Source organism: Meleagris gallopavo, chromosome 4 (assembly GCF_000146605.3).
Source record: "Meleagris gallopavo isolate NT-WF06-2002-E0010 breed Aviagen turkey brand Nicholas breeding stock chromosome 4, Turkey_5.1, whole genome shotgun sequence".
Classification (NCBI taxonomy): Eukaryota; Metazoa; Chordata; class Aves; order Galliformes; family Phasianidae; genus Meleagris; species Meleagris gallopavo.
Window position 1 is genome coordinate 27181279 of NC_015014.2, and position 27358 is coordinate 27208636.

Here is a 27358-nt window from a genome sequence, read left to right on the forward strand (position 1 = left end):
AGAAAACTTTTGACTGCTTCAAACTCATCTTTCTGCAGCTCTGTGCACTTCGGAGAAGAACCCAGGTATAATTGTGTCTATGTATTTTTTGTTAACCTAAGCTGCACGAGGTCCTGCCTGCAGGTCTGCCCCACCACTCTGCAGTGATGGCGAGCAGCACTACTGCAGCATGGCTGTTTCTCTGAGAGCAAAGCATGTAGGAACTTCTTCAGGTGGCTTTCCCTGACATCAGCTTTCTGCACAGTATAGCTCTCTGCTGTAAGGAGCTACTCAGTGTCCATGGGAGGTTATGCTGAAGCTGGGAGATAATTTCCCTTTCCTCAAAAAACAGTTTTATACAGGATTACATTTTGTTTGTGAGTTTAAACAAAAAGATGCAATAGAAGAACTTGTTTGGTTGTTTTTTTTTAATGTTGGGTTAATTCTTAACGTTAGAGAGCTAAGAAGAAAGATCAGTGAAGTCTGTATTTAGAAACAGGTTCATCAGGAATTGTATGTCATCTCAGAATGTGAGTGATTGGCCCTTGGTGGAATAATTGGGCTGGTTTTGACAGCTCTTTTGGGGCTGAGGTTGTCACTGCAGTGAGAGCTCCTAGAAATGTGACCCATATACTATTTTCTCTGGAGTTCTACATACGAGAAAAAAGTGCTTGAAAAATATATTGATCTTCTTTTTTGAAGATGGCAGTAATTGCATGCACTGACTATTCTTTTCCACCATTTTTTTATGTCACAGGGCTCTGTGTTAAGTCATTCCCACAAACACTTCCATGCTTGAGGAGTTCATGAGTGTGGTTTTTTTTTTTTTCTTTTCATGGAAGATTACTTAATCAGTTCTTTCTTTGTAAGAGTTTTAGGAAATGAATTTGTTCATACTGTTACAGAGAGCTTTATAACTTGAAGGAATTACACTAAAATGAATTACATATAATGACTGATTCAAATCCAGATCTGAAATACAGCAAGGCTGATATGCAGCCCCAAGGAGGAAGCTTCCTACACTTCAGTTTTTATTGTATAACCTTCAAGTTAAACAGAGATCAATTAACAGCAGCCTTTGCAATGTACCTGGTGTTCCCAAAATCCACAAACATACAAGAGAGTCATTTTACTGGAACAGCTCATTTTTCTACAGTGCAGCGTATCCTGAACTCCTGTTCGATTTTAGTGGGAGATGAATCCATGTTGCACCTTGGAAGATCTCAGTAATTTACAGAACAGGACCCATAAGGGGATATAAGAATTGTTGAAAGGTCTAACGTGGAAACCAAGAGAGGAGCAGAACTGAATGGCCCTTGAAGGGCTTTTGTTTTCCTTTGGGCTCACAAGAGATATCTCCAGTTAGGGGTTTGTTTTTTCCCTTTGCTCTTATGAATAGGCCCGGTATCCATTTTCAGGGGTATGACAGCAAGGTTTGAGTGGATAACTGTGATCCAACATTGTTTAATTAATGGCTAGGCAAGTGTGCTGCTTATCCAAACTGAAGAGAGAAGTCCTTATTTAGTACTCCAAGCCAGTATTTAATATAAACAGGGGAGAAAGGGTAAAATAGATAAATTCTGCAGAAAGGACAGAAGTCAGCTGGAGGGGAGAAAAGACAAACAGCACCTGCACTGTTTCTGATGTACGTGCAGCTCAAAGGAGAGCGGTGGCATATTGCCCAAATGAGCAGTATGTTTTGCTGCACTAAACTTATCTCTTGGACGGGGTAAGAATTCTCCAGGTATTGAGGAGAAAGATAAAACGCTGCAGACGGCCTGCTCTTATCCTGAAAAGGTTGCACAATACTGGCTTCTTGTGGATAAAAATTAACTCTGTGTGTGTGTGCTCCTGACCCCCAGCACCCCAATGTAAAGCAGATGTTTTCAAAACAAAATATCGGGAACAAAATGGTAATAATTGTAGTGATCCAACTGAAAAAAAAAAAAAAAAGGCTATCAGGTATGTATATCCTCTTTTGTATGTTGGAATTGTCTCATAGACTACATAGCCAGGTTCAGGGAGTTTGTAGTAGTTGGTTGGCATTTCACTAAGCTTTTCCCTGGGAGAAAACCCTGTCACTTTTCTTTTTGAAAACGTTGTGCTCTAACTTTGCCCAAAAGGTAGAAGACAGGAGTGGATTGTGCATTCATGCATATTTATTTGAGTTCATCCAAGAAAAGACACATCTGTCCTTTATAAATTAGTAATCAGAGTGCTTAGGTCACTTAACTGAAGAATTTCAAGATGTGCTGTGCTTCATTTGCTACATTTTTCTTCATTGTGGGTTCTGGTAAAAAAAATAAAAAAAAAAAAGCTGCCTGAATTTCTAATAATTCAGTACCATAAGCTTGGTGAATTAACTGTGACTTTTCCTTGAAACATCCAGTATTGGCCACTTCTGGAATGACATTGCCAAGTGGGATGGGCTGCTGGTGCCTGAAAGGTCATAACTTGCTGCGTAAAACTTAAAATAAGCATTTATTGCTGTACAGTTTTTAAGACTAACAACAGTTCACAGCATGCAAATAAATCTGGACCAGTTCCTCTGGCATAAAATCTTCCCAAACTATTGTTGAAGTCGATAGGAATTTGCCTGTGTGAAAATTGTTCCTTTTGATGCGTTATGGTGCAGTGAAGGATTATGGATAGTCTTTCCTTTTCTCTCAGACAGCTGTGGATTCAGGTTAGCCATTCCAGGGCTCCTCACCTTCTCGCTGTTCTGATCTGGCTTTTAGCTCAGTGCCAGATTAATGCAGTTGTCATGTGTTCATATTGCTGGGACCAAAAGGGGAGTTGTACAAGATGGGGAATTGTCTCTAGCAGCTCCAGAGAACTGAGATATTGGCTTTTACCTATGTACTTCTTTGCTGAGTAACTTCTAAGTTTATTCCTCCATTTCAGAAGGGTGATCTGTAGCACAGCTGGTGCCTGCAGAGCGCTTTGGGGTGTTTGCAAAGCATCCATGGTACCTTTACTTTGTAGAAGTAAAAATGTTACTTTAGAATTAAATATTACTTTCCAAGAGGGGGATAGAAAAAACATGTCAGTAACTAACTAGACAGTAGTGTCAGTCATGGACCACAGGGACTACAGAGTATAGGTTCAGCTATGATTTTCTACATGCCATCACTGACATTGCAAGTGTCAGTGACAATAAGCCTCTAATTGGAGAAATATTTTTTTGGACATGTCATTTATTAATTGCCTTTTCACCAGTTTTACATGACTGTGAGGGCAGTTTTTTGTGTACCAGTTCTGACTTATTTGCTCTCATGGAGCGTAATCAATGTGAAAGCATCCAGATGCAATGGGATGTTGGCAGTTTACTAGGTGAGGATGCTTTCCCAGATTAAGAGAGATTGCCACGGTCTGTATGTCCTGGTGAGGAAGGAATGTGGCTTTGGTGTTCCCTAGGAAAGTGTCAGGGTATCTTGTGTGTTGGGGTGGGCTCAAGGGCATTTTGAGTGAAAGCCAGGAAAGAGTTAGGCATTCTCAGTTGTCACAAGTGGAAAAGAAATTTCTTTGAAGGTAGTGGAAATTTAATAAATCACACAGTTTTCCTGTAGAAGTCCCATTGAAAGCAGGTGGTGGATGTGGAAGAAGGTGCTGAGGCTGTGTTAAAGATTCCAGTTCACTCAAATACCAAGCTTGTCCTTGGAGCATGCTGTTAGAGATTCAGCAGAGTTGATGTATTATGAGTAATTGATTTTTTTGTTCTAACTCCAAGTTGTAGGACAGCCGCACCTTGATGGCAGCAGCGAGGAGCAGGTGATAGTTGCCAATCCTCCAGATGTTTGCCAGGTAGTAGAGGTGACAACAGAAAGTGATGAACAGCCTCTCAGCATGAGCCAGTTGTACCCCCTACAGATCTCCCCTGTCTCGTCCTACGCAGGTAAGCATCCTCATGTTTCTTCATGTTCTTTTTAAGAAATGCTCAAAAGACACTGAACTGCTAGGGAGTGCCAAGTCCAGAGGCAGGGGTCTCTGGGGAATAGCAGGCTCTTTAAGAGCAGCTGGCACAGATACAGATTCAGTCATATCTGTTCTGCTGGCTTCTGTATTTTTAACTCAAAAACTCATGGTCCTGTATATTAATTTTACGTTGGGAAACAGCTCAGAAGAGCTGAGGATGGAAATATAAGCTGCAGTTTTTAGCCTGTGACTAATGGAAAAAGAACCTTTTTGGATGTAATGTAGAGAGGCCTTTTCATCTTTTATTAGAGAGACATTTTCAGTGGTACAAGTGATGTGCTGCAAATATATTGTGCCCCCCTGGCAGCCTGATCTTTTAAAGATAAAAGGTCATAATCTCTGCTGTATGTTTCCATGGTGCTTACCATAGTGGATACAGAGTGCTGAAGGCTGCATTAATGATATGTAATGCAAATGTGAATCTGAAGGCCCTAGGAGGGCGTGGATCTGTCTTGTTACAAATAGTCTGCAGACCAGAACAGCCATGTAGTGACTGATAAGAAGGGGTCTGTGGAAGTCTGGTTTCCAACGTCTGTCTCCCATCTGGATTCTCTGATATTTAAAAAAGGGAGAGATAACAAGCTTTCCCCTGAGTCAGGGTGCTAATGGTTTCTTGTTGTTATCTGGCCCCTTATTTTCATAAAATTGGTAGAAAGTTAAGAGTCTTGGCCCTTATTTATCCCTTATCCAAGGCTGACAATATGTTCAGAAGCTGTTAGGGGAGAACAAACACAAATGTACGCATGGGCACACCATAGAGTTCCTGCAGTCATACAAGCCTTATTTCTGTAGGAAACAGGGCAAAACCATGTTTGAAAGTAGAAAAAGTTTCATATCCAACCTGTCCTTCCTTTTTTAGTGTGTTGCTAACTTGCAAGCTTCAGGAGACAGAGGCAAAAACAGAAATGTCATCTTTTTAGGCAAACTTGAGAATTAATTGTTCCCACTGCAATTTATTATTTTATACATGGTTTTGCCTTTGACTCATTAAGCTGAATTACTTCCAGATGCATTTTTATAAAATATGTATGTAGGATTTTTTATCTTTGGGTCTGGGTGAGTATTATGATATTCTGTTGAATAACCTCCAATGTTAGTCTGAAATGTTGATATACGGTCATGCTTCCCCATGTGTTTAGTCTGTAATGGTCAGAGCGTTTAAAAGGGCTTTGCATAGCATAGGGAGGGGTGCTTTAATTTACTAGCGGTGGGAGACAGGGCCTTTGAAACATTTGTCCTTGTTCCAAATGCTTCTTGCAAAACTGTTCCTGGCTGTGTAAAAGCAACAGTGATGCTTTTTTTTAATCTCAGCTAAAGGATCTAAGCTCTTGGAATGCAGACAGAAGTCACCAGTCCTTTTTGATACCTTCATCAGTGAGCAGAAGAGGTGGCGGAGTGCATGCTTGCTAAATTTAAAGTAGACAACAAATAGAGGACACCATCAGTATGCCTGAAGGCAGGGCTACCATCTGGAGAGACCTAGAGAAGCTGCAGGAATGGGCCAACAGGAATCTTACAATGTCAGCAAAATCATAAAATCGTCTAGGTTGGAAAAGACCTTTGAGATCACCAATTTCAACCAGTTCAGCAAGGACAGATGCAAAGTCCCGTGCCTGGGAAGAAAGAACCCTTTGCAGTGATTCAGTCTGGGGCGAGTGGGATCCGGAGTAGCTCTGCAGAAAGAGGGTGGTAGTAAGAGTGGTCAGGCTTAGGAATGGGCTGCCCAGGGAAGTGGTGGAGTCGCCGTCCCTGGCAGTGTTCAAGAGGCGTCTGGATGAGGAGCTACGAGATATGCTTTAGTAGCTGGTGGAAGTAATGGTAATGGGAGGACGGTTGAACTAGATGATCCTGTAGGTCCTTTCCAACCCTGTGATTCTATGATTCTATGACATGAGCCAGCAAAGCACCCTGGCTGCAGAGAAAGCCACAGCCTTCAGGAGCATGGCTAGTAGATCTAGGCAAGTGATCATCTCCCTCTACTCAGTGCTAAGTCACACTGCTTCCAGTGTACTGGGTCCAGTTTTGAGTCCGTAGTCAAAGAAAGACACAAACAAAGCAAATGTAGGAAAAGGCTGCCAGCGTGATGAGGGGTTGAAGCATTCATTCTCTGTGAGGAGATGCTGAGGGACAGGGCTTGTTCAGTCTGGAGTGTTATTGAGAAGGTTGAGTGAGGCTCTTTCATGGTGGTGCATAATGAGAAGTAAAAGGCAGAAATCAAAGCAATAGAACTTGGTCCAACTGGGTATGAGAAAAAATTTAACTTTTTTCACCACAGGGTTTGACATTATGAGAATGACATTTATGGGTCATTCTTGTGATGTTTCTAGCTTTATCTTGTTACACACAAAACCATACAGATACGGAGTCCTAAACCTGCCCTTATGGCTCTGCCAAGTGCAGTTGCCTATTCTGTCAGGTGGTACCACTGAGTGGCAGGAAAGAGGATGATCATAACAGCTGCACAGGAGCACTTAGTTTAGCTCTTCTGAAATAACAACAAAAAAAGTAGCCGTAGGTATCAGCTGTCCTACATAAATCTGCTTTATTTCAAAAACCCCTCTAGTTCCTTTCTGAGGTTACACGGGCAAATGATATTTCTGGCCCTTATGAGTTTCCTCATATTTCCACTGACGTCTATGAAATCCATTTTTTTAGTCAACCTCATCTTGACACTGATTCAAATAACCTTCCTGATTCAAATGACCTCTCTAAGTTTCCATACCAGAGTGGCTAGCTTCCATGGCTTTTACTAACTATAGTGCTCTCTCTTGCTCAGCATCTTGTTATGTATAAACATCAAGGATGGATTCCTTTCCATCTGCATCACTATTTTCTGTTGCCACATGCTTCTTCATGTCAAGGAATATCTGTTTCTCGTCTCTGTGTGGATTCCTCCTATTGACCGTCTCCGGGACCATTTCTCCTTTTGTATAGATTACTTTCTGCTTCTCCTTCCCCTTTCCCTCCCTCCTACTCTGGCTTAATTAGCCAACTTTGTCATGTTGTCACATCTCTCTATACCTGTGCCAGTGAATGAGGAGCCCTGCAGAGTGTTAACTTCATAGGGCTTCACAGTTAGATCCTCTGCCTTGCTGCATGTTGTGGCTGGGACTCTGGAGTAGGCAAGGTGCCAGCTATGGAAGTTAATGGTGTTTAGCACCTGAGCTGTCTGCTTACTTATTTCAGAAGGACTTTGAGTGCAGTTTAGATCCTTGCATCTGAAAGAACAACTGAGCCCATGAGTTTATGGCCCTTTGCCTAAACCTGGTCCCTAGCTGAGTCTCTGGGGAAGAGCAGGGAGTTTCCAGTCTTTCTGGAGACATGCAGGGAAGTCATGCGGTCCTACCCCCTGCTCTAGCAGGGCCACCTAGAGGGCTTGAAAATACAGTGGGGCTCAGGCTCTTCTGCAAGCAAGGGCTGAGCTGCAGGAGGGTGGTCATCCTCCTGGGGCTGTGGCCCTGTCCCCCAGTGCAGAGGAGTGGCGGCTGGTATGTGTGTGTCTCTGTGCTCTGTTTGGAGATGGGTTTGCTGGGGCTGCCCTGCTGTGGTGCAGGAGGTAATTGCATTTCTCTGTGCTGGAGTGTTGGGCAGAAGGATGAGGAATAGAGTGGGAGGCAGGGCAAAACTGAAATAAGAGCAAAGTGTAACAGCAGTCATAAAGTGCAGGAACTGATAACGAAGTCTTGAGGTGGCAAACTGAGATAACAGTTTATGAAACAAAACCACGCTTATCTCCTCTAGGGTGATGTTGTTGACGATTTGCAGGGAGATAAAAATAAGGATTTGCACAGGACTTTGCTCATAACTGGCCTCAAGCTACCAAGAAAGGGGAAGAGGGGGTATTCCCCACCGGCAGGAGTCTCTCTCTACCCAGAAGTTGAGCAGTAAAACACTGACCTGCTTCTTCCACCTCTGTTGCAGTCTGTTCCAGAGTGTATCCATATTAACCGTGATAACCATATGAATTTACTCAAATAGTTCAAAGATGCAGTGTTGTCTGGCCCTTAGATTACTTTACAGGGGATTCATGGTTTACTATTCTTTTCTGATTGTTTGGCTTGGCTCTGTTTGCTTGTACTTCTATGAAGTGGATCATGCCTCTTGAGCTGGATATTGTTACTGTAGATAAAATTACTTGGGTTTCATTTTTGCTTCTGTTTTATTTGACAGAAAGTGAAACGACCGACAGCGTTCCAAGCGATGAAGAAAATGCAGAGGTAAGTGTTTTCTGGATTTTTAATGCTTTGGAGCAAGATTTCAAAATAGCATCCTGAGGTATTCTTTCCACTTCTTCGTTTGCAACTGTCTGCTAGGGGAGCATTCGTGTTTAATAGCTGGGGAAGAAAGAAAAAGTAGGAAGCTTCAGGGGAGACAAATATTGGGATGATTTTCAAGCAGAACAGATATCTCCGCAAGTTCATTCTTCCTCATCTGTTGAAGCTACAAGGAAATTGATTTTCATGAGAAAATACTCTGCAGAGCCATCAACAGTGTCAGCTGGTTTGTCAATATGGAGCAAACTGTTGAATCTTGTCATGCACACACGTGCATGTGTACGCTGCATTGACATTATCTCAGCTGATACACACTTGCTTTGTTTTCCTTAAATGGCATGTGAACTCATACAATTGGAGGAAACGCTTACACGTGTGATAGAAATACAACTTGAATGTTTGAGGTGTGTGAGGTCAAAAGCTTTCCCGAGCAGGCAAGACTGAGTTAGCACACAGCAAGAGCTACCTTCTGTCTGCATGGTTATAATAGTGTTTATTCCTCTGCTCTGTACCAGAGGACTGTTCCTACTTCCATGAGCAGGTGGAAAATAAGCCTGTGAAAATAATACCTGTGAGAGTTTGTGTCACAAGGAAGAGAGAAAAGTGTGGAAATGCCCCAACTGCTGCACCAGTGGTGGCTGAGGTGGGGGTTCGCCTTTTCCCCTAACCCAGTGGGGACCCTCCTTTGACAAGATGTGCCACTGCAGCATGTGTGATGGTGAAAGGACAGGATGCTCATGTTTCCTTATCAGACCTCATCCCTGTGATGGGTGAACATGCTGCCAAGGGGTTTTCCTGGCAGCCTTACCTCTGATGACAGAGCTTTTGAGTCTCTGTGCCAGCCCTCCCCAGTAATGGAGGAGACTTCCATTTGAAGCTCTTGAGTTTTAGGTCACCTGTGTCCAATTTTGCCAATAGCATACTGTGTATAAGGTCTTTATTTTCCATGAGAAGAATGGGCAGAGTGTCTTGAATGCTGGAGAGCCACCAGGGTTTAGACACAGGACTTATAAAGGGAGAATTGACAGAAAGCAAAGACATTCAAAGCCAGCTGCTGGTGACTCAGGCTTTTAGAGATGGGGTAACTCCTGTGCAATTTGTGCATATTTCTGTCTTCATCTTACTACTGGGAGCTGTTTGCAAAGTGCGTTCACTCACGGAGTCTTTCCTTCTTCTTCCTCCCCCTTCATAGGGACGACTTCATTGGCAGAAGAAAAACATTGAAGGCAAACAATATCTCAGCAATCTGGGAATGCGGAACACTTCTCATATGCTTCCCAGCATGGCTACTTTTGTAGCCAACAAGCCTGACCTCCAGGTCACCATCAAAGAAGAAAGCTGCCCGCTGCCTTACAACAGCTCCTGGCCCCCTTTCCCAGACATCCCTCTGCCACAAGTAGTGTCCACAGCCTCCACTAGCAGCAGCCGGCCAGACCGCGAGACACGGGCTAGCGTCATCAAGAAAACGTCAGACATCACCCAGTCAAGAGTCAAGAGCTGCTAAGCCTTTGACAGTGTGTTTTTTAGCTTTGTTTTGTTTGGTTTTGTATTTTACGTTTCTCTAGGAGAGGTTCATCCCTTGACGCACATTAGACAAATCTAAGGTAAAGAAAGCCTTGGCAATATAAAACATTGCTGTGTCTGACTCCAGTGCCGGAGTGTTTTTAACTCAGGACTCCAGCCGTCAGTGTGTACATCTGAACCCAGGTGGACTTGCAGGGTTGCTACGTAGGAAAATAAAACAAGAACTTTGGCCCACTTGCAGGTTCCAGTGTTTCATAAGAGGACCAACTGACCACAAGGGAAGTGGTGCTGCTGCGCTTCTTGCTGTCAAGGCTGTGATGGAACTGAAAGCCTCAGAATGGAAGAGAAAATGTGAACTAGCTGGAATATTTTTAAATAAGAAAAAATCTATTGTGAATATTGTACATAGTGCAGTACTAGCAACGTTGCAGTCTGCTTCTGCACCTTATTAAGAAAGCACTTACAAAAGGCCTTTTATTACCTTGCTCTACTTAATGGCACATTGAAGGTCACTCCCTACCTGTATTCTTTTCCAAGGCTATTCTTGCTAAAGTGTCTCTAAAGAATAGTGGAAAGGAAAGAAAGTTAAAACTTTCCATGTGGATTTCATACATTTTAAGACTGCTTTTCTCGTGTTTGTTTTCTAATCTGCTATGCTTGAATGCCGCGTGGTACAATAGGGGAAAAAAAAAAAACAAAAAAACTATTACAGAGATGTTATGCAAATTCCCAGATTTAAAAAAAAGAATACTCTAATTCTAACCAGAGCAAGCTTTTTTATTTTTTATACAGGGGAATATTTTATTCAAAATAAAATTCTAAAGTGAATATAATTTTTTTTAATCTTTTCTACAGCAAATTTATAATTTTAAGATTCAATCCTTGGTTATCAGCAGTTATTACATCCTTGTGGCACATTTTTTTTTTTAATTTTGTAAAGGTGAAATAGCTTTTATGAGCTCATGTAGCAATCAGATTATCCTGTGGATTGATAATAAATATGGTATATAGTTAAATTTTTAATAATCCTCTTGTTTGTCTCTCTTTTTTTAATCTTTCAGAAGCCCCAGATGGCATGGGTGTTTGATAGGTGGATATGACAGCTCAGAGTGAACTATTAGCATGAGCCACCTTTACAATTTCTGCAGTGCTCATCTGACAGAGTGGGAAGTTCTCTGCTCGAGACATCTTGAGGTGGAAAGAGGAACTAGCACTTAATGGCAGCCAGCTCAAGTTTGGTCTCACGTGCACAGGTTGGGAACTGCAGAACCTCATGCTATTGCATAGTTTAGCTTTGAGGAAGGCATTTCATGGAAGGGAACTTGGGGATGTTCATCTGCAGTCTAGTGTGGGCTCAGCTGAGCTTGCCCCATTCCTGGTAGATAACTATTTAGTTTGTTCTCAGTTTACTTGTTTCAACAGTAGTTTCTTGTTAGTGGAATGAATCAGAAGTCAAGTAAATACTCGAAGCAAACATTCTTCAAGTCTTTCAATATCTGCTGCGTGATGGCAAATTCTGATTTCTTTGGTTTGGGTGAATCATAGGATGGCTTGGGTTGGAAGGGAGCTCAAAGACAGTCTAGTTCCAAGTTCCCCTGCTGCTGACAGCATTGCCAACTGCTAGATCGAGTCCCAGATCTGGCTGCTCAGGGCCCATCCATCTGGCCTTAGACACCTCCGGGGATGGGACATCCACAGCCTTTCTGGGCAGTCTTCTGGGCAGCACATCACCACTCTCTCTGTGCAAAACTTCCCACAGACATCCAATCTAAATCTTCCCTCAATCTGTATCTAATGGAGCGTGTGTAGCAGCTTGCAGGTCTGCATGGTGGTAGTGGACAAGCCATGCCATTGATCCTATGAAGCACTGTAAGCTTCACACAAAGTGTTCAAGTGTGGTTATCTCAACTGTTGAGTACATATAGAGTATTGCATATATTTGTCTAATGAGCAGTAATGGACACAAAATTGGCTGTATCAGAGGAAGATGTGTTAATGGGCTATTTAAAAGGCTCAGGTTCTGGCTAGTAGAATGTTTCTATGGTCTTAAGCTGATACTACAATTTCAAATTTCATCACAAGTCTGCATGAAACTTGCAATTTCGTCTTACCAAACCGGTGATCTGAGTAGAGAGGTTGTTCTGTAGCATCTCCCCGCCCCTTTTAAGATGGTCAGATGCTGTTTGTTAGTCAGTGACTTCATAAGATCACAGAAGAACTAGGGCGGAAAAATCCCTAGGGCACATTGGGTCTGACTTGTTGAAAGCAGAATCTTGGACTAGGTTACCCAAAACCATGTCAAACCAAGTCTTTCTTGCAGGGGAGACCAAACTCTTCTTCACCCAACAATCTTCAGTGCTATGTAGTTTTCACAGAACATAACATTCTTTATACCAGAGTTGCCTCTGCAGCAGCTTGGGCCCATTACCTCTTATCCTGACACTGAATCCTTTTGAAGAGAATACCTCCATCTTCTCTGGAACCAACTTTTAGGCACCAGGAGACTGTGATCAGCTCCCTCTGAGTTTCTCTTCTGTAGGCTGCACAAACCTCTTTGCTTCAACTTCTCTTGACCAGACCGTGGCCCACCCCCAGGGCATGGCTGTGGTTGGGGCTGGGAGCTGCAGATAGAGAGTAGCTGGAAACGGGCTGTCAGGAAAAACTTAGGGCTGGAAGAACCATCATCTGATGAATTTTTATTGTGGGGAAGGAAGAATTGGGTGCTTTGTTCAAAATTAACCTTTGGGTTAGGGCTGCATACAATGACAAGCCAAGAGCTGCAGTTTTCCTGCGGCTAGGAAGGAGCTGCCAGGCTAAATGGAGGGCTGATGGCTTGAGTTCTCTTCTGGGGAAGGCATCCTGTGGGAAAGGAAGGGCTACAGTGCCTGGGCTGAGACTGAGTCTGCGTAAGGGCATAGGGAAAGAAAGCCCAGTTGCACAGGGCTGGAAAGCATCTTGTAACGTAAACTCAGTGCTGGTGCTCTCATTCTCCTCTCAGGAGTATTTAGTCTGTGGATGGAGAAGTTGTCCAGCTTCTGGCTCAGCCTGGGCTTAGCACTAGAATTATAGCTGAAAGCCCAGAGATGCAGTGGTGTGAGGACAGGAAAACATCTCCTAAAGTAAACAGAGCTGGCTCTGGCTTTTGCTTTTCCAAAAACAGGGCTTCTGTTTATACCAGTGATGTCCTGCTCTCTCTGGGGTCAGATTGGCTGCGTTACATGCTTGCACATCACTGCAGGCCTCCAGGAGATGGCAGTGCCCTATGCATTATGTACTGACAGCTGCAGTAGCCTATCATTTCTAGCTGTGTTCTAAGCTCCCTACCCCTCATGCTTGGCACTGACAAAGTGTCTCAAAGGCTTTGTGCCTTTCAGCAATAGATTTTGCTTGCAAAGCCCCTGAGTTGCTGCTTTTCAGCATGTCCTGCATGGCTGTGAGTGAAAGTCTAGCTTCAACAAGCTCCACTGTGAGCTTGGGTAAGCAAGGAGCTGTTGCCTGGAGGACTGCCAGAGTTTTTCTAGGTAGATAAATGTTTGTTTCCAACGTAAACTCTCACTTGCAAGGAGAAGGCTTTGCTGCTCTTCAGCCATCTGAAAAGTAGGACTAGTTGAAGGAGAAAGGCAGGCAACTCCAGTTCTTCTCAGAAGCAAGAAAGGGCAGCTAAACTCCAGAAACAGCAGCCCCCACCCTGCTTGAGCAGCTGTGCAAGAGGAGATAGACTTGTCCCTGGGAAGGGCATGCATACTTGCTAAATTCTCCCTCTTCCCAGGGCTTAGGAGTTTGAAGCTCTTTCAAGAGATGTCCACACACGGGAGTTGCTGAACGTAGCTATAGCACTGATCCTTCACTGCATGGTGATTCACATCCACTGTGGCTGGGAGGCAGCAGTGTGCTTGCTGCTCGCTCTGAGGACATTGCATTTTTTTAGGGCAGGTGTACACCCTTCTCCTCCCTGTCTGGACTCTTTATGAACTAGTCTCTAGTGAGAGGTTAATCTACACAGCAACCTCTTCAGCATGGACCTAGGAAAGCAGTCTTCTGTCTCAGACCTGTAGGAGCTTCTTGTCTCTACAACACCTATCCTTCTCTCAGAACTGATTGATAGTAACTGCAGAATAATTCAGGTTGGATGGGCCCTCTGGAGCTCACCTGGCCCACTGCCCAGTCTAAATAGAGCTAACTACAAAGTCAGGTCAGGTTGTGTGGAATCTTGTTAGGTCAAATTTTGAGCATCCCCATGGATAGAGGCTCTGCTGCAGTGCCCAGTGGCTTCAAAGCAACATGTATTTGAAAGGTATAGGCTGACACGGTCATGTTTACAGTGCGACACCATGAGTCTCGGATCCTTAGGAAACCAAGGATTTTGTCCTTGTTGCTGAAGGCTGAAGTCCTGTATGTGTGAGGTACTGCGATCACAGAGATGACTGCTCTGAATCTGGGAAAGAGGAGTGGTGGCATTTAAGAAAAAGTAGAGAGAGAGCAGAGACTGCTCCTGCATTTGTGAATTCAGCACAAGGAGATTCATCCCCCTTTTGCTGTAGGAGCCTTTGCCCTCAGCTACTGTGAATATCCCTCACCTGGGCTTGTTTTTTGCAGTTTTCAAGAGGGAGCTGCTTGAAGACTCTTGTGAAGGCAAGATAATCCTTTCTGAAACTCAACCAAAACAATGGAATGAAAAAAATGAAATGATAGCCCCAAGCCTAGATTTATCCAGGTGTGTTTATGAGTCATACAGTGTTAACCCAGATTCCTGCAGGTGTCTGGAGCTGCCACTGCTGCCTTCCCCCTGGAGTATGGCGAGATTCTTGTGCACAAAAGTATTCCAGTTCCATTCAAAATAATGATAGCAGAGTCAGCTCAGTCTGTCCAGGGCCAGACCCTAGTTTTCTGCTCAGTGTGTGCCAGTGAATGTGGCTCCTGGTTGTGCATCCCGCCTGACTGTCCCCATCCCTCCCTCTGTCCCTTGAGACTCCCTGGCTACAGCTGGGGCTGCTGAAGGAGACGAGGGCTCTGCTTTTTATAAGGTAGTAATTGTTCTGTCTATTTGAATTGCATTGCCTCATGACTACATCTCTCAGACCTCAGTGTCACAACTCTTCTCTAGGAAGATAGCTGGTAGGTTTGGGTTCTTTTCCATGTTTTTCTCTGATGTATGGTTTCCTGGCTGATTGCACCCCTTAAAATACAGCCAGGTTCTGAAAACTTTGTGCCCCTGTATATTATGTTTTCAGGCTGTTTCTTTGGAGAGCATCAGCTTTAACACATTAGATCCAGACTGTAAGGTGCTATGTTATTAACTCCCTACCATTCCTGCTCTCAAACCAGCGGCAGGAAGCTGACTGGGTGCTGAGCACGTTTGCTGTAGCACAGGCTTTTGCATGTGTCCATTTAAAGATGTTATCTCTTGCATTTAGTGCTGTCAAGTTTCAGTTTTTGTTAGTATTTTTACTCTTAGGCAAATTTGTAAATTTTTCTTCCCCCAAAGGAATAAAAAACCCAACCCAACCAGCCCACTGCTGGCAGCCTGTTGGGTGCAGCAGGCAGGCTGCTTTCCTGAGCACCTTTCTCTTGAGGGCAAGAAAATATTGACACACAAATAATACTGCTGCAGTACTCTCTGGTGCGAGCCCTGAAGAGCTCAAAGAAGTTAAAATCTGTTTACTCTAGCAGTAAATTGAGCCATTCTCCCCGCTCGGCTGCTCTGCCCAGCCTCAAACCCACAGAGCAGCACCACTGGAGCTGGCAGGAAGCCGTGGTGTTTGCATCTTGGTGTCCCAAAGCACAAGCACAGGAAGGACATCAATGAAACCGACCCCTGAGCCACTTTGCTGGCCTGCTTTGTGCCCAAGTGCCTGTAGCATGGCTCATCCTTCTGTGTGGAAGGGCACTCACTTCTTGCAGCTGCCTTTCACTTTTGCCAAAGTTTGCTGCAGGAAAATGAGATAATGCTTGTTTTGCTGGAAGGCCTTGTGATGCCATGATGCAGTTAGTTTGAGCAGAGCATTGCTATGACTAGTGACGTCTGTGTGGAAATGCAAGTTTCTTGGTACTGCACAGAGATTTTACGAGTGTTTGTTTGGGTTGACGAAGCAAAATTAGTAGGGAAAATGTAAGGGATGGGCACAAGCAAAGCTGATCCAAGATTGCTTAAACCTGTGAAGCTTTCCTCTGAATAAGGATGTCAGAAGCATGCATCACTGACATTGAGCTGGAACCAGCTGCCCCATCTCATTGGCCTGCTCTGACTGTCTGCAGCAAATGCTAATTTGGAGTAATGCAGTACAGCCTTGATGAAAGGGAAAAAAAAGCTGTGAAGAGAATTAGCTGAAGGAGCATCCAGAGCACTGGTGTTTGTATGTCAAGGCTTTAATTAAGTGAATAGCATCTCCCTGTGCACACAGTTGCGGGCTGCAGCAGGGTTCTGAGGCTTGATGCCTTCCCATCCCATGGCCAGTGCCACTGCCCCTTTCACCATCCACACATGTAAACATGTGCTGTGCCAAAACAACCTCCCAGTTGGGTCACTCCAGGTAAAGCCAACAGGATGTGCACTGACTTCCCTTCCCTCGGTGGCAAAAACAGCCTCAGCGCCTTACCAGGAAACTGGCCTTGCTGCCAGATATGCTGTCCATCTGTCCAACAGCAGCACGGTGTCAACAGGGCTTTGTCCTGGTGCCATGCAATGAGGGGGCATGGGCTGCCTAGCCATGGAGAGCCCAGATTGCTGCTTGCTTCTGGCATCCTTTGGGAGAGACCAGCTCTTCTGGATGACTGAGTGAAGAGCTACCCGTTAGGAGTGCCTCTGGCCTTCAGCCTGGGTGGACCTTCATGGGCACTGTGCTCCCAGCCTCCTCACTTAACTCTGCTGGGTGTATCTGTACAGGTGTATCACAGAGTCACAGAATGGCTTGGGTTGGGAAGGGACCTTAAAGCCCCCTCAGCCCCAACCCCTGCCATGGGCTGGGTGCCTCCCACCAGCTCAGGCTGCCCAGGGCCCATCCAACCTTGGGCACCTCCAAGGATGGGACACCCACAGCTGTGGGCAGCAGTGCAAGAGCCTCACTGCCCTCTGAGTAAAGAATTTCCTCCGAACATCTAACCTGAATCTCCCCTCTGGTAGTTTTAAGCCATTCCCTCTTGCCCTATCACTATCAGACTGCCTAAAATGTCTGTCTCCCTCCTGCTTGTGAACTCCCTTCAAGCACTGAAAGGTTGCAATGAGGTCTCCCCAGGGTCTTCTCCAGGAGCAGAACCTGTTCTGTTGCTGCTTCCCCTGACTAAATATGCCTCAGTGCCGTGGTATTGTTCTTTGGTTTTGGGCTCTTTCCAGCTGATTAATTATTATACAGCCATGCAGGGACCGGTGGTTTTCACAACAGGGATGTGCGTCAGACCAGGGGCCCGGCCGAACCAGTATCCTGTGTCCTGCAATGGCCTGAACAGGCATTTGGGAAAGGATTGTCAGAACCAGAGCAAGATTAGGGGAAACTGATTCCTTGGGAAATCCTCTGAGCAATTACTTACCAACAGTTTTGAGAATTTGTGAGGTGGAGGTTGTATCTTGACTGGTTTCAAGTGTCCTTATGGATGCAGCTTGTGTGAGTTTCTCCAATTCTCTCTTGACCCAGTTCATGCTTTCAGACACCAGAATATTCCACAGCAATGAGTTTTGCCATCCAGGCACACATTGTGTGGAAAAATGCTTCTCTTCACTTTCTGCAGAGCAACTCCCTGATCATTAAATGATCAAACAAGTGCTCGGAGATCTTCAGATATGAAGGCTGCAAAAGTGATAATGTGCCGTTGTGCTCACATTCCCCAGAGCCATGTGTGTGGTTTGTGCACACCTTAAACCTCAGTCACACTCTGCAAACCCTTACCAAGTGAAAGTCCTCAGCTGCACTCACTTAGCACACACAACAGGCCAGAGCCTGCACGAGGCCAGCTGATGCCTATGAACATTGGTTTTGTAGGTCAGCAGGGTGCTAGATGGAGATAGCTGCTTTCTTGGGGGAACCCAATTCAGGGGAGCCCACCGGACACCATCAAACAGGCAGCACATGCAAAAGCCTGCTGCATCTGTATTTCTGACCACACTGACAAAAAGCCCATCGTACGCAGTGAGCAAACGTGTGTTAGAGCTCGTATGTTCTATAAAGCTCCTCACCCTTCTGGCTGGTTTTTGTTGAAGAGCACTACCTTCTTTCGAAGAGGAAGCAGGTGCACAGAAAGAATTTGGTTTTGCAGGCATGCCGCTGGGTGGGGGGGGGTTGGCAGGAGGGGTTGGCTTTGCTCAGCACCTGCTTTTCCTTGCTCAGAAAGCAGCCGGTGCTCTGCTCCCCGCTGAAGCTGGGAGTGCAGACTTGTGGGCTGCTGCAGCATCGCGTCCCTGTGACATACAGGTGTGCCCACACATATACGGGCATGCCCACAGGCTGTCCCTGTAGTTGCTAACTTGACCTCGAGCTCCTGAACAGCAAACTGAAGGTGACAGTGGCTGTTTCTCTTTCCTTCTCTCTCCATAGAAGCACTTCTGTCCCTTCTTTGCAGCTTGGATGGAAGTGGCCATGGGCTCAGGCAATTTAAGCCCTTGGCTCGGCTGCTTGTCCAGAAGCCAGGCTGAGACCTGACACAGGTCCCACTTAGTGGGGGGCAAAGGAGAAAGGAAACGGGAACTGCTTTTGGGGACCGTATCATCACAAAACTGGGAGGAGAAGTGAAATTGTGACTGAAAAACAGGGCTTTAGTGAAGTAGAGTGAGCATGCTAATCTTACAGGGAGTTGTTCCCATCCTGTGGTCTGGAGGGGAATGTTTCAGCTCCTTATTTCCAGCTGCTAACCTGCCAACAGTCTGAGCATTTTGTTGGTGTCTTTCCATGCATGGGGAAATCTCAGCCTCTTTAGCCCAACAGCAGTGCTTTTGCATCAGTTTCTGTTTTGGGATGTTAATGAAGTGTTACATGCAAGAAGGTGCACCTTTGTATGCCTGCCATGATCAGCATGACAAGTCACACATATCTTTTGGTAGGAGGTGTAGCACTTTGACTGTTTTTCTGTGTCTGCATTAAAGGTCAGAAATAGAAGTTGTTATAGAAAAAACAACAGGAAGAAGAAGAGGGAAATAAGAGGGAAATGAGGAAGAAAGCAAGCCAACATGAAGGAGGAAAGGGAAAGAAAGATGAAAAGGAAGAAAAAAGGAAAGAAAGGTAGAATGGAAGGAAAGAAGAAAGGTAGAAGGAAAGAAAGGATAAAAGGAAGAGAGAAAGAAATGGAGGAATGAAGAAAGAAAGGGGGAAAAAAAGAATTAAAGGCATCTTTTTCCACTCAGTGTGCCCAGGTAGGCAGCATTGCTTGCTGCTTCACTTCAGCTCATTTCTTTAGAAGGTGCTGGCTGTGCTGTAAAGCTTTCTGAAAGCTGAAAAGTCAGCATATGCCTTAGAAAGAAAAAGCCAGGTGCTGCAATGGAAGGCTGCAAGTGGGCAGGGAGGCCATGCAGCCCACCTCCCACCCCTTTGTTCTGCTGTGGCTTTTTGTGAGCCAACAGCAGGTAACCACGATGCAACTCAATGGCATATTGCATTATGCAATGGAGCATGTTCAAAATAGCTTCTGTTTCCAAGCTCTTGGTGTCCTGTTAGGCAGAAAGAGCCATGCTGAGGGACACTGACAGTAATCTGGGAGTGACTCTGGTTTGACTTCCTACTGAGCAGTGTTGGGTTGGCCTGTGTTTCATGAGGTGAGCAGAGGCATTGCAGGGTGTGAGTTTCACCTATTCTCTGCAATTGGGAAAGGATTGCAAAGGAGAAGAATCTTCAGATCCTGTGCTGAGCTCAGGGTGCTCAGATTTTGCAGAAAACAGACTTACTGACCCACAGCCCAAGGATTGGTTCTGGTAAATGGGTGTAACAGAAGGCCACCCAACCAGTGCTGCTTGCTGTGGGGAGAGCTAGTCACCATCTGGGCTCTCCTTTGCTGCCAAAGACCAGATGTGACAAACGAGAATCCCAGCTGAGTCCATTGAGAGATCTGCTTGGGTATTTTGAGCCACAGAGGTCATGGATTTATTGTAGGGCACTACTTGGCTGGTGCCATGAAGCTGTGTTACAGTGAAGAACAGAACTGCAGGGCACAGGTGGCACTGTTCAAATAAGTGATCATTCTGCAGAGATCACAAGTAATACAAAAGGCAATGAGCCTCAGCCTGTTTTAGTGAGCTGAAGGATGCCCAGCTGCAAGCCCTGAATTCTTGGAATAGGTAAAGAAAAAGGAAGGGGAGGAGAGGAGAGGAGTTCTAAAAACTTACAAATGGAAATCCTACATGTTTTCTGTATGTTTAAAGCCTAAGAAAGAAAGTGCAGTCACAAAAGGCACCAAGAGAGCTGTTGTTGTTTGCCTGGGGAGGCCCTAACCTTCAGCTGCACAATGCTCTTGCTTCTGTGTCAGCAGATTTTGCATCTTGGACATTTTGTTTGCTTTGGCATTGAACAGACGGCAAGGAACTGGAAGGGATTCAAACAGCAGCAGACATGATTTAAGAACTGTCTTCAGAAGAATGCAAATTTATTTAAAGTATAAAGCCACCAAGAAGGGGGAACTATTGAGTTTTGCAGAACACAATGTAATCTAAAAGAGTGCACCATAAGTAACCAAGCGGTGGCAGTATCCAGCACTGTGCCAGGGGCCTGCTGAGCATCCTTGGCGAGGTGTGCACATGCACAACCGTGCATCCACGTACCCTGCACCCCAGAGGCTGCAGTGCTGCTGCAGCAGCGCCGTGTGCTGATTCCCCCAGGTGGCCATAGCAACCACCAGTGATGCCAGGATCCAGGCCCCGGAGCAGGGCTGCCAAAAGGGAAGAAGACACAACCACCACCACCAAACAGCAGCTAGCAGGGAAAGGCACGGCGTCGAGCTGCTGGCATTCAACACGTCCTTCCGCCTGGCCTCACCGGCTCTCGCCAGGGCTGAAAATCGCCGTGTTGGAAGCGGAGGTGATCCGCAAGCGCACCGAGGATGCTGCGTCCACCTTCCCAGGAGAGCAGCTGCGTGCTCGGGCTGACACCTAGCGGCGGTGTCGGCTCTCTCCTCCCGGCGGTGGCAGAGTGGAAATCTTTTTTCCATTGGCTTTGGCCCTCTGACAGCGCGCTGAGCTCACCAAAACTCGGAAAAAGCTTTCCTCGGGACAAAGCTTTCACCAGCTCACCTCCTTGGTGTCCCATGGGTGGAGGCGGCTGTCGTGGGATGGTGACTAGACCTCGCTGACAGGTAGCTGCATCAGAGAGACCTGAACTGCGCAGGATTAAGACAGACCCGTGAAAGCCCCTTCTAAATCCCTGCCAGCAGTGCTGGAAATAGCCCAAGTGGGGACCTGCAGCTGAGTAGGACTTGGGCGAAATAAGCCAAAATCCAAACAGGCAGAGCAATGGGCCCCTAACCGTATTTTTTGGAAAAAGATACTGATTTTCATATGTTTCTTGCACCTGCTAAGTGCATTAGCAGCATGGGCGGTCGCAGTGAAAGAAAAATAGCGTCTCTGTGGTGATCTGGTGCCTGTGGCAGGCATTCAGGGGGTGATTTATTGCTTCTTTGGCTGGCAGCTGGACAGCCACACTCCGTGCTCACATATTATGGGTTTGTTTTCCACCGCTTCCAAACTTCCTTGAAAGAGCTAAGTACTTTGCCACCTACTTTCGCCCTTGAAAATCAATGGCGTGTTGGCCATGCTGAGGGAAATAAATCCTGATTGGGAAGGGGAAGCACGGGGCTGCTGGTGCTGGAGGTTATTTACTATAGAGTGTCCATCCCCAGCAACTGGGAATGACAGAAGATTGGCTGGTTTGTTTTTGCTGCCATGATGTTAGGTGGGAAAACAGAATGTGCTGCATGCTCTTAAGAACATGAAGAAGAGAACCTTCCTGGCACCCAGCTGCCCCAGGAGGCTGGTACAGCAGGAACAGCCTGTGTGTGTGGAGCCAGGAGATGTGGAAGTTCAGGGGGCAGATGGTGATGGGCTCCAGAGAAATGAGGTGGAAATGAATTTAGGGCCAGATGAACCTTTCTGTGGAGAGAGGGCCCTGAGTCAATGCAGAGGGATGCTCTTCTGCTATTTTTCCATCAGCCAGGCAGCAGAAATGCTGTATTCATGCAGGATGGCCACCACTTTTCCACTGGGAGTAAACAGCAAGGCCCTTGGTCAGGGTGCATGAACTTCATGTGCTTCACAACTTTTGGTGCTGAAAGAGGAAAGATGAAAGAGAAAAGGTTTTACTGTGTCTGAGATGCCCACAATCCATTCTTAGGTTAGGGTCTTCTCCCACTGAGGGGAAAGAAGCAGGGAGGAGAAAGGTGGTAATATTATGTTTTCCAGTTTTTGGTGCAATGTGACTCAGCTTTTGCTCGTAGATCTTTATTGCTCTTCAGTATCAGTTCTGTTTTGATAATTTAGAAAATGAACGAGACTTAGACAGCAAACTAACTACATTTTCCAGCTCTAAAACAGAGCTTCTTGTTATTGTCTGAAAAAAAGTTCAAGGGAACAACTTAACCATAAGCAATAGGCCAGGATTCTGTAACCTGAGAATTCAGCTAGTAAGGGCATTCACCTGATGTGAAGATAAGACCTTGCCCTCTTACAGAAAGGAACATCACTGCTGGTTGGATAGGAACAGAACTTACCTGTAAGGAAATCTGGTGCGGATCCAGCCTTATCTGAGAAGTTATAACTTGCTGATAGAGAAAAACCCATAGCTGGGAAGCAGCTGCCATGCAAATATCATTCTACTCCAAACACAGACTGGTTGCAAAACTGATGGCTCTTCTTGGCAGGGTGAATTCTCCAAAGGTGATTCACCAGGCAGTCCAATAACACACTGAAACCCATCGTGTTGCAAGACAAGCCTTTAACCTGCCTTCCAGTAACACCTTTAATCTCCAGGAACCAACACTCAGGACTGAAGCCATCAAAAATGTAAAGCCAAAACGACTGTAGTGAAGTGGCACAGAGCAAAAGCAATGGCAGCTGGGGGCAGCAACTTGCTTGATAGCAGAGGCAGAGATCAGCCTTTAAAAAAAAAGTATGACTACCACCAGGCTGGCTTCAATAACTACTGTCAGAATAATGGCCCTTCTTCTTTGGCATGCTGAGATCCAAACTCCCATAACTTTTAAGTGCTGACGTCAGAAATTGTTGCTGAACTCTATAACTTCAACACTATAAAAGATACCAAATGAAAATACACACACACACACACATTTATGCTAGTCCTGAATAGTTTGCTTTGTATCTATACTAAGCGCAAGCCAACACTGTCTCTTTTGCACCCAGTGTAGAAGGGTACCAGAAAGTTCAAACATGGAATATCACTTTATTCTTGGAAAGTAGGAGATCATCACTGACTTGCCAAATATTTGGCCTCTCAGATTACCGCTTATTTAGTGGGGAAGTCTGAAATCTTAATACTTTACTGAAATGGGCCTACATTTGACTAGATGATATGTCTCTCAGATTGTTAAACTTCAAGCTTACACTTTCATCTTTCAGAGTTGCTGCTCAAATGAGATCTGACATTGACAGAAGCCCATGTGCAGGATGCTGGTGGACGTGCAGAGCACGCTGCTGTTCTCTTGGAGGAGCTACTGGGATGTGAATGCATGCACTGAGCTCAGTGTCATCAGGAACACATTTGAGTCAAGGCACAATAGGTTTCATAATACAGAATTTGTTTTGCTGATGATGGCTTCCTTTTTTATCCTACATAAACTAAGTGATTTTCATTAACATGCTTGGCTTTCCAGGTTTCCATCCCCACCTGAACCATAGCATGTTGACCCCTGTTTCTGGTAGTGAATTCCCCCACTGTCCAGAGGAGTGACCTGATTGCAGAGAACACAGTACTCAATTACTTGGGACTAGCCATCTGCTTTCCCCATATAACAAATGCTACTGGGCATTTCCAACAGAGAGAGCTGTATTGTGTCAGGGTTCCTCAACAAAGCAAGAACTTCTGCATTACAAGGTACTAGAGTTCAGGCAAGCACGGCCTTGTGCTAATTAAGTAATAATGCTGCAGGGGCATAGGTCAGAAATATTTGGTAGGTACTGAAGGTGGAGATGGTTTTAAATGAAAGGAAGGAGATTTAGGTAAGATGTTTGGTGAAAATTTTTCATTCAGAGGGTGGTGAGACTCTGGAATGTGTTGCCCAGAGAGGCTATGTGTGCCCCATCACTGGAGGTACCCAAGCCCAACTTGGATGGGCCCTGGGCAGCCTGAGCTGGTGGGGGGCACCCAGCCCATGTCAGGAGCTGGGGTTGGGATGGATTTAAGGTCCCTTCCAACCCAGCTCATTCTATGAATCTATGATTCTTTGAGTTGATATCTAAGCAAAACTCAAATATTTTGGATGGAATTAGGTCCAGTTTCAGACCATGAAAATGACCCTTCTCCTAGAGCTGGGCAGTCCTGCACTCAGGCCAACACACCACGGTTGAATGAGGAGCTGGGTGCTGAATGCAGCAATGAGATCCCATCACCTGGAGTGGGCTTCCCAGCCTCGTCTGACTTGAACTCCTTTCTACTTCCCTCTCAGTAGTGAGTTTAACACCACCAGGCTTTTTCACATGCACGACTGACATAAAGAGAAGCCTATTTTCTGTATGTCATGTTTCTCACGATGAAGTTCTGCATACTGAAAGATTGTAGAAGTAATGAACTTTGTGTTAACTATCATCCAGGAAGGTCTGATGGAACAGCAGATGCCTTGTCAAATGGGCCACTCTGTGTGGAAGCATTTGTAGGAAGGCAGTATAGGAGCAAACACCAAAAAAGCTGACTTCCACCATTCGACTACAAAGAGAAGACAAACCATGAGGTTTGCAGCCAGCAGTAATAAAATTCATTAGCAGGTAATTTTTGCCAAAGTGAGATCTTCCGTCATCTCAGAAGACAGATCCAATTACTGCTAAAGGTTTTTTATGGATGTCAGCAGAGGAGTGAGTGACATCTGAGACACTGTCGTTTTAGGTTTGTGGGGAGACAAGGAAGAAGGACCTTGGTCAAGCAGTTCTGACCTTCAAACTTCAGATGGGTACAGACTTCTTCCTCTTCTTCAAAGGAACACAAGCACCATGCTATTCCCATCAAGGTGGCTGGAGGGAGGTGGCTATGCTTTCTTATCTAATGAGGGAAAATGCAACCAAACGAGTAAGTCAGGCTGTGTTGGCCAAACAGTTTAACCACTGCTGCATGGAAGAACAAGATACAAGATGACAACCAGACTAGTTATACCATCTTGTCTTTCCTCCAGAGAAGAAAGGAAGACAAACTTCCACTTTAGATTCTCTAGTATTTTACTTTCAGGAGCTTTTGTTCTCACATGTTCTCCTGTGCCTAAGGACATGGGTCAAGTGGTGCTGTGGGGCAGCTGGTGACCCTAAATGAGCCAGTAATGTGAATCTGGAGAACACGCTTCCAATTCCACTATTGCAGGACAAAATGAAATAAGCCATCCAAGGGCACTGGAGGCAGTTTTCCAAAAACGGAAACTTGCTTTTGGCCAAGAGGATTTCCTGAGCAGCCCAACTGGCTGAGGATCTCATCCCAAACAGTTGTGAACAGTGGGGTATCTCCTTGTGCACAAACTGGGCTTAGGGATTGTCTTTATTCATGCTTCTTCCAAAACATGGCATTGCTGCTAACTTGTGTAAACTATTGTCCTTGGACTCCAGCTCAGGCTCTGATAGCTTTTGTAAGAGCGTTTGTATCAAAATATTATTGTGCTGGAGTCTCCAAGGACATCTGGGGCTTTGTGCAGACAGGGTGCTTACAAATGAATGTGAACCAAAGCAAATCAACATTGCTTGGCAGGGATGAAATGCATTGCTGGGGTCTGTCTCTGCCAAGTGAGACTGCTTGGCCCCGGTCCCATTCTTCAGGGGGATTGTCTGTCAAAACACAATTTGGCATTGTGAGGCATCATGGTTACACAGCTCACTGTGCCTTTAACCCCTCCCAGGCCTCGTGCTGCTGCTATTTGTGAGTGGAGACCTGTGAATTTCTGCCTCTCTGAACAGAGCTCACGTTGTGGCACTTTGCACCAAGCATCCCTCAGGTAGCCTTTTCCCTTAGGAGCTCTCAGTCAGCAGATTGCAACTCTCTTGAAAGGAAGACTGTTTCTTTAGTGCTGTGAGATAATAAAAAAACATCACTTCGTGGCATCTTGTGATGGAGGCCTAGCTTCTTAGCCTTGCCACCTCAAACATCAGGTCATCCTTTCAAGGTGAGTCCAACTTGGTTTTCTGATTATTGTCCTTAATTATCCCATCCCTGATGAGCAGTAGCTGCAACTTCTGCCAAGTCCCCCTGGCAAGCCCAGAGGGCAAGCTAGGACATCAACATGAACATGCTCACCCTGCTAACGATGCATAATCACAAGTGCCTCCCCACTTCTGGACATTTTTAAGAGTTCATTCACCTTCCATATGCACATAGGAAGCGATCACTTGGGTGGCTTTGAGCCCATGTTTTTTGCCATAGTGACACCCTGCAGTGAGCACTAGCAGAAGTCCTGTCCCCGAGCACTGTCTCTGCCAGGCCCTCTGTCTGTGCCGAGACCTGTCTGTGTCTGGCCATGCTTGGAGGTGCAGGTGACAGGCAGCACGTGCCACCCTGCCTGGGCTGTCACATCACCCTCTGACCCAGCACGCAGCTGCAGCCCCCCCGGGCAGTTGTAGCAGCAGCAGCCTCACACAGAGTGGGACGCTCACAGCTTGGCTGCCCCGCTCACGCAGCCTGCAGCTTTCCTCTCCTGTTGCACAGCGCGCGTGCCTTCCTTCTATTCCTAGCTGCTGCCTTGGTTAAAATAAATCACAGGGTCCTCACTATTGAGTGTTAGGAGGGGAAGAAAAACCTAAATGCACGACAGAAGAGTATGCAACAAGGCAAAACGGCTGCCAAGGTAAAACTCAGCTTTTGAATCATGTGTTTACTTGTGGCAAGCCAAGCTCCTTGTGCCTGGCATTTGGGGCTAGCTGTGCTGTGTTTCACTGGTGCGCTCACACCTCTGGAGAGCTGTGGCATCTCTCTCAGCCTGACAAATACTTTGGAGGATTCTTGTGCACGAGGAAAAGCCTAAGTAGGTGGTGTTTTTATAGGCAGCCTGCTTCAGAGAGGGTCTGGCCCTGAGCTGCAGGAAGGCTGGGAGCCCAGCAGCCCTGGCTGGAGTAGGGTGCTGTGCCTTGCTGACCTTGGCACTGTCTGCTCCAGGAGAGGGCTGGGGCACAGGACCTGCTGTCATCCCAGCAGAGCAGGCCTGGTGGCAGCTCTCTGTATGCCTCTCTGCCCTTCTCCTGAACATGGGATGTGCTGGCAGCCCCAAAGCTGCTGTCTGACCTGGGCTGCAATGTGGTTGTACGGGTCTGGCACAGTTCTGCTAAGAGCTGCTGTTGTGCCAGGAGATGGACAAAAGCAAAGCCAGGCAAGATAAGCAAAAATACAGAGAGGCCTGAAGTTGCCAAGATGGTCACAGCTGTAAATGCTGAGTGAAGAAGTGTGAAGAATCTGCCCTGGCTCGGGGTGCCGGCACCCGGTGCTTTGTGCTCAGCCCTTGCA

At 45.8% G+C, this 27358-nt stretch overlaps 1 protein-coding gene across 1 annotated transcript; it reads left to right on the forward strand.

Annotated features, from left to right (window-relative positions):
* The first annotated feature begins 3254 nt into the window (after positions 1-3254).
* On the forward strand, positions 3255-10768 carry LOC104910645 (interferon regulatory factor 2). The gene is made up of 4 exons (XM_010709774.3): positions 3255-3312; positions 3710-3874; positions 8125-8171; positions 9421-10768. The coding sequence occupies exons 1-4, from the start codon at positions 3255-3257 to the stop codon at positions 9730-9732; spliced, it is 582 nt and encodes a 193-aa protein (XP_010708076.3). The 3' UTR covers positions 9733-10768.
* Positions 10769-27358: the final 16590 nt, after the last annotated feature.

Coding starts and splice junctions, on each gene's coding strand:
- LOC104910645 (XM_010709774.3), top strand. CDS start 3,255: ATGGAGCGTAATCAATGTGAAAGCATCCAGATGCAATGGGATGTTGGC. Junction 3,313..3,709: donor GGATGTTGGCAGTTTACTAG/GTGAGGATGCTT, acceptor TCTAACTCCAAG/TTGTAGGACAGCCGCACCTT. Junction 8,172..9,420: donor GCGATGAAGAAAATGCAGAG/GTAAGTGTTTTC, acceptor CCCCCTTCATAG/GGACGACTTCATTGGCAGAA.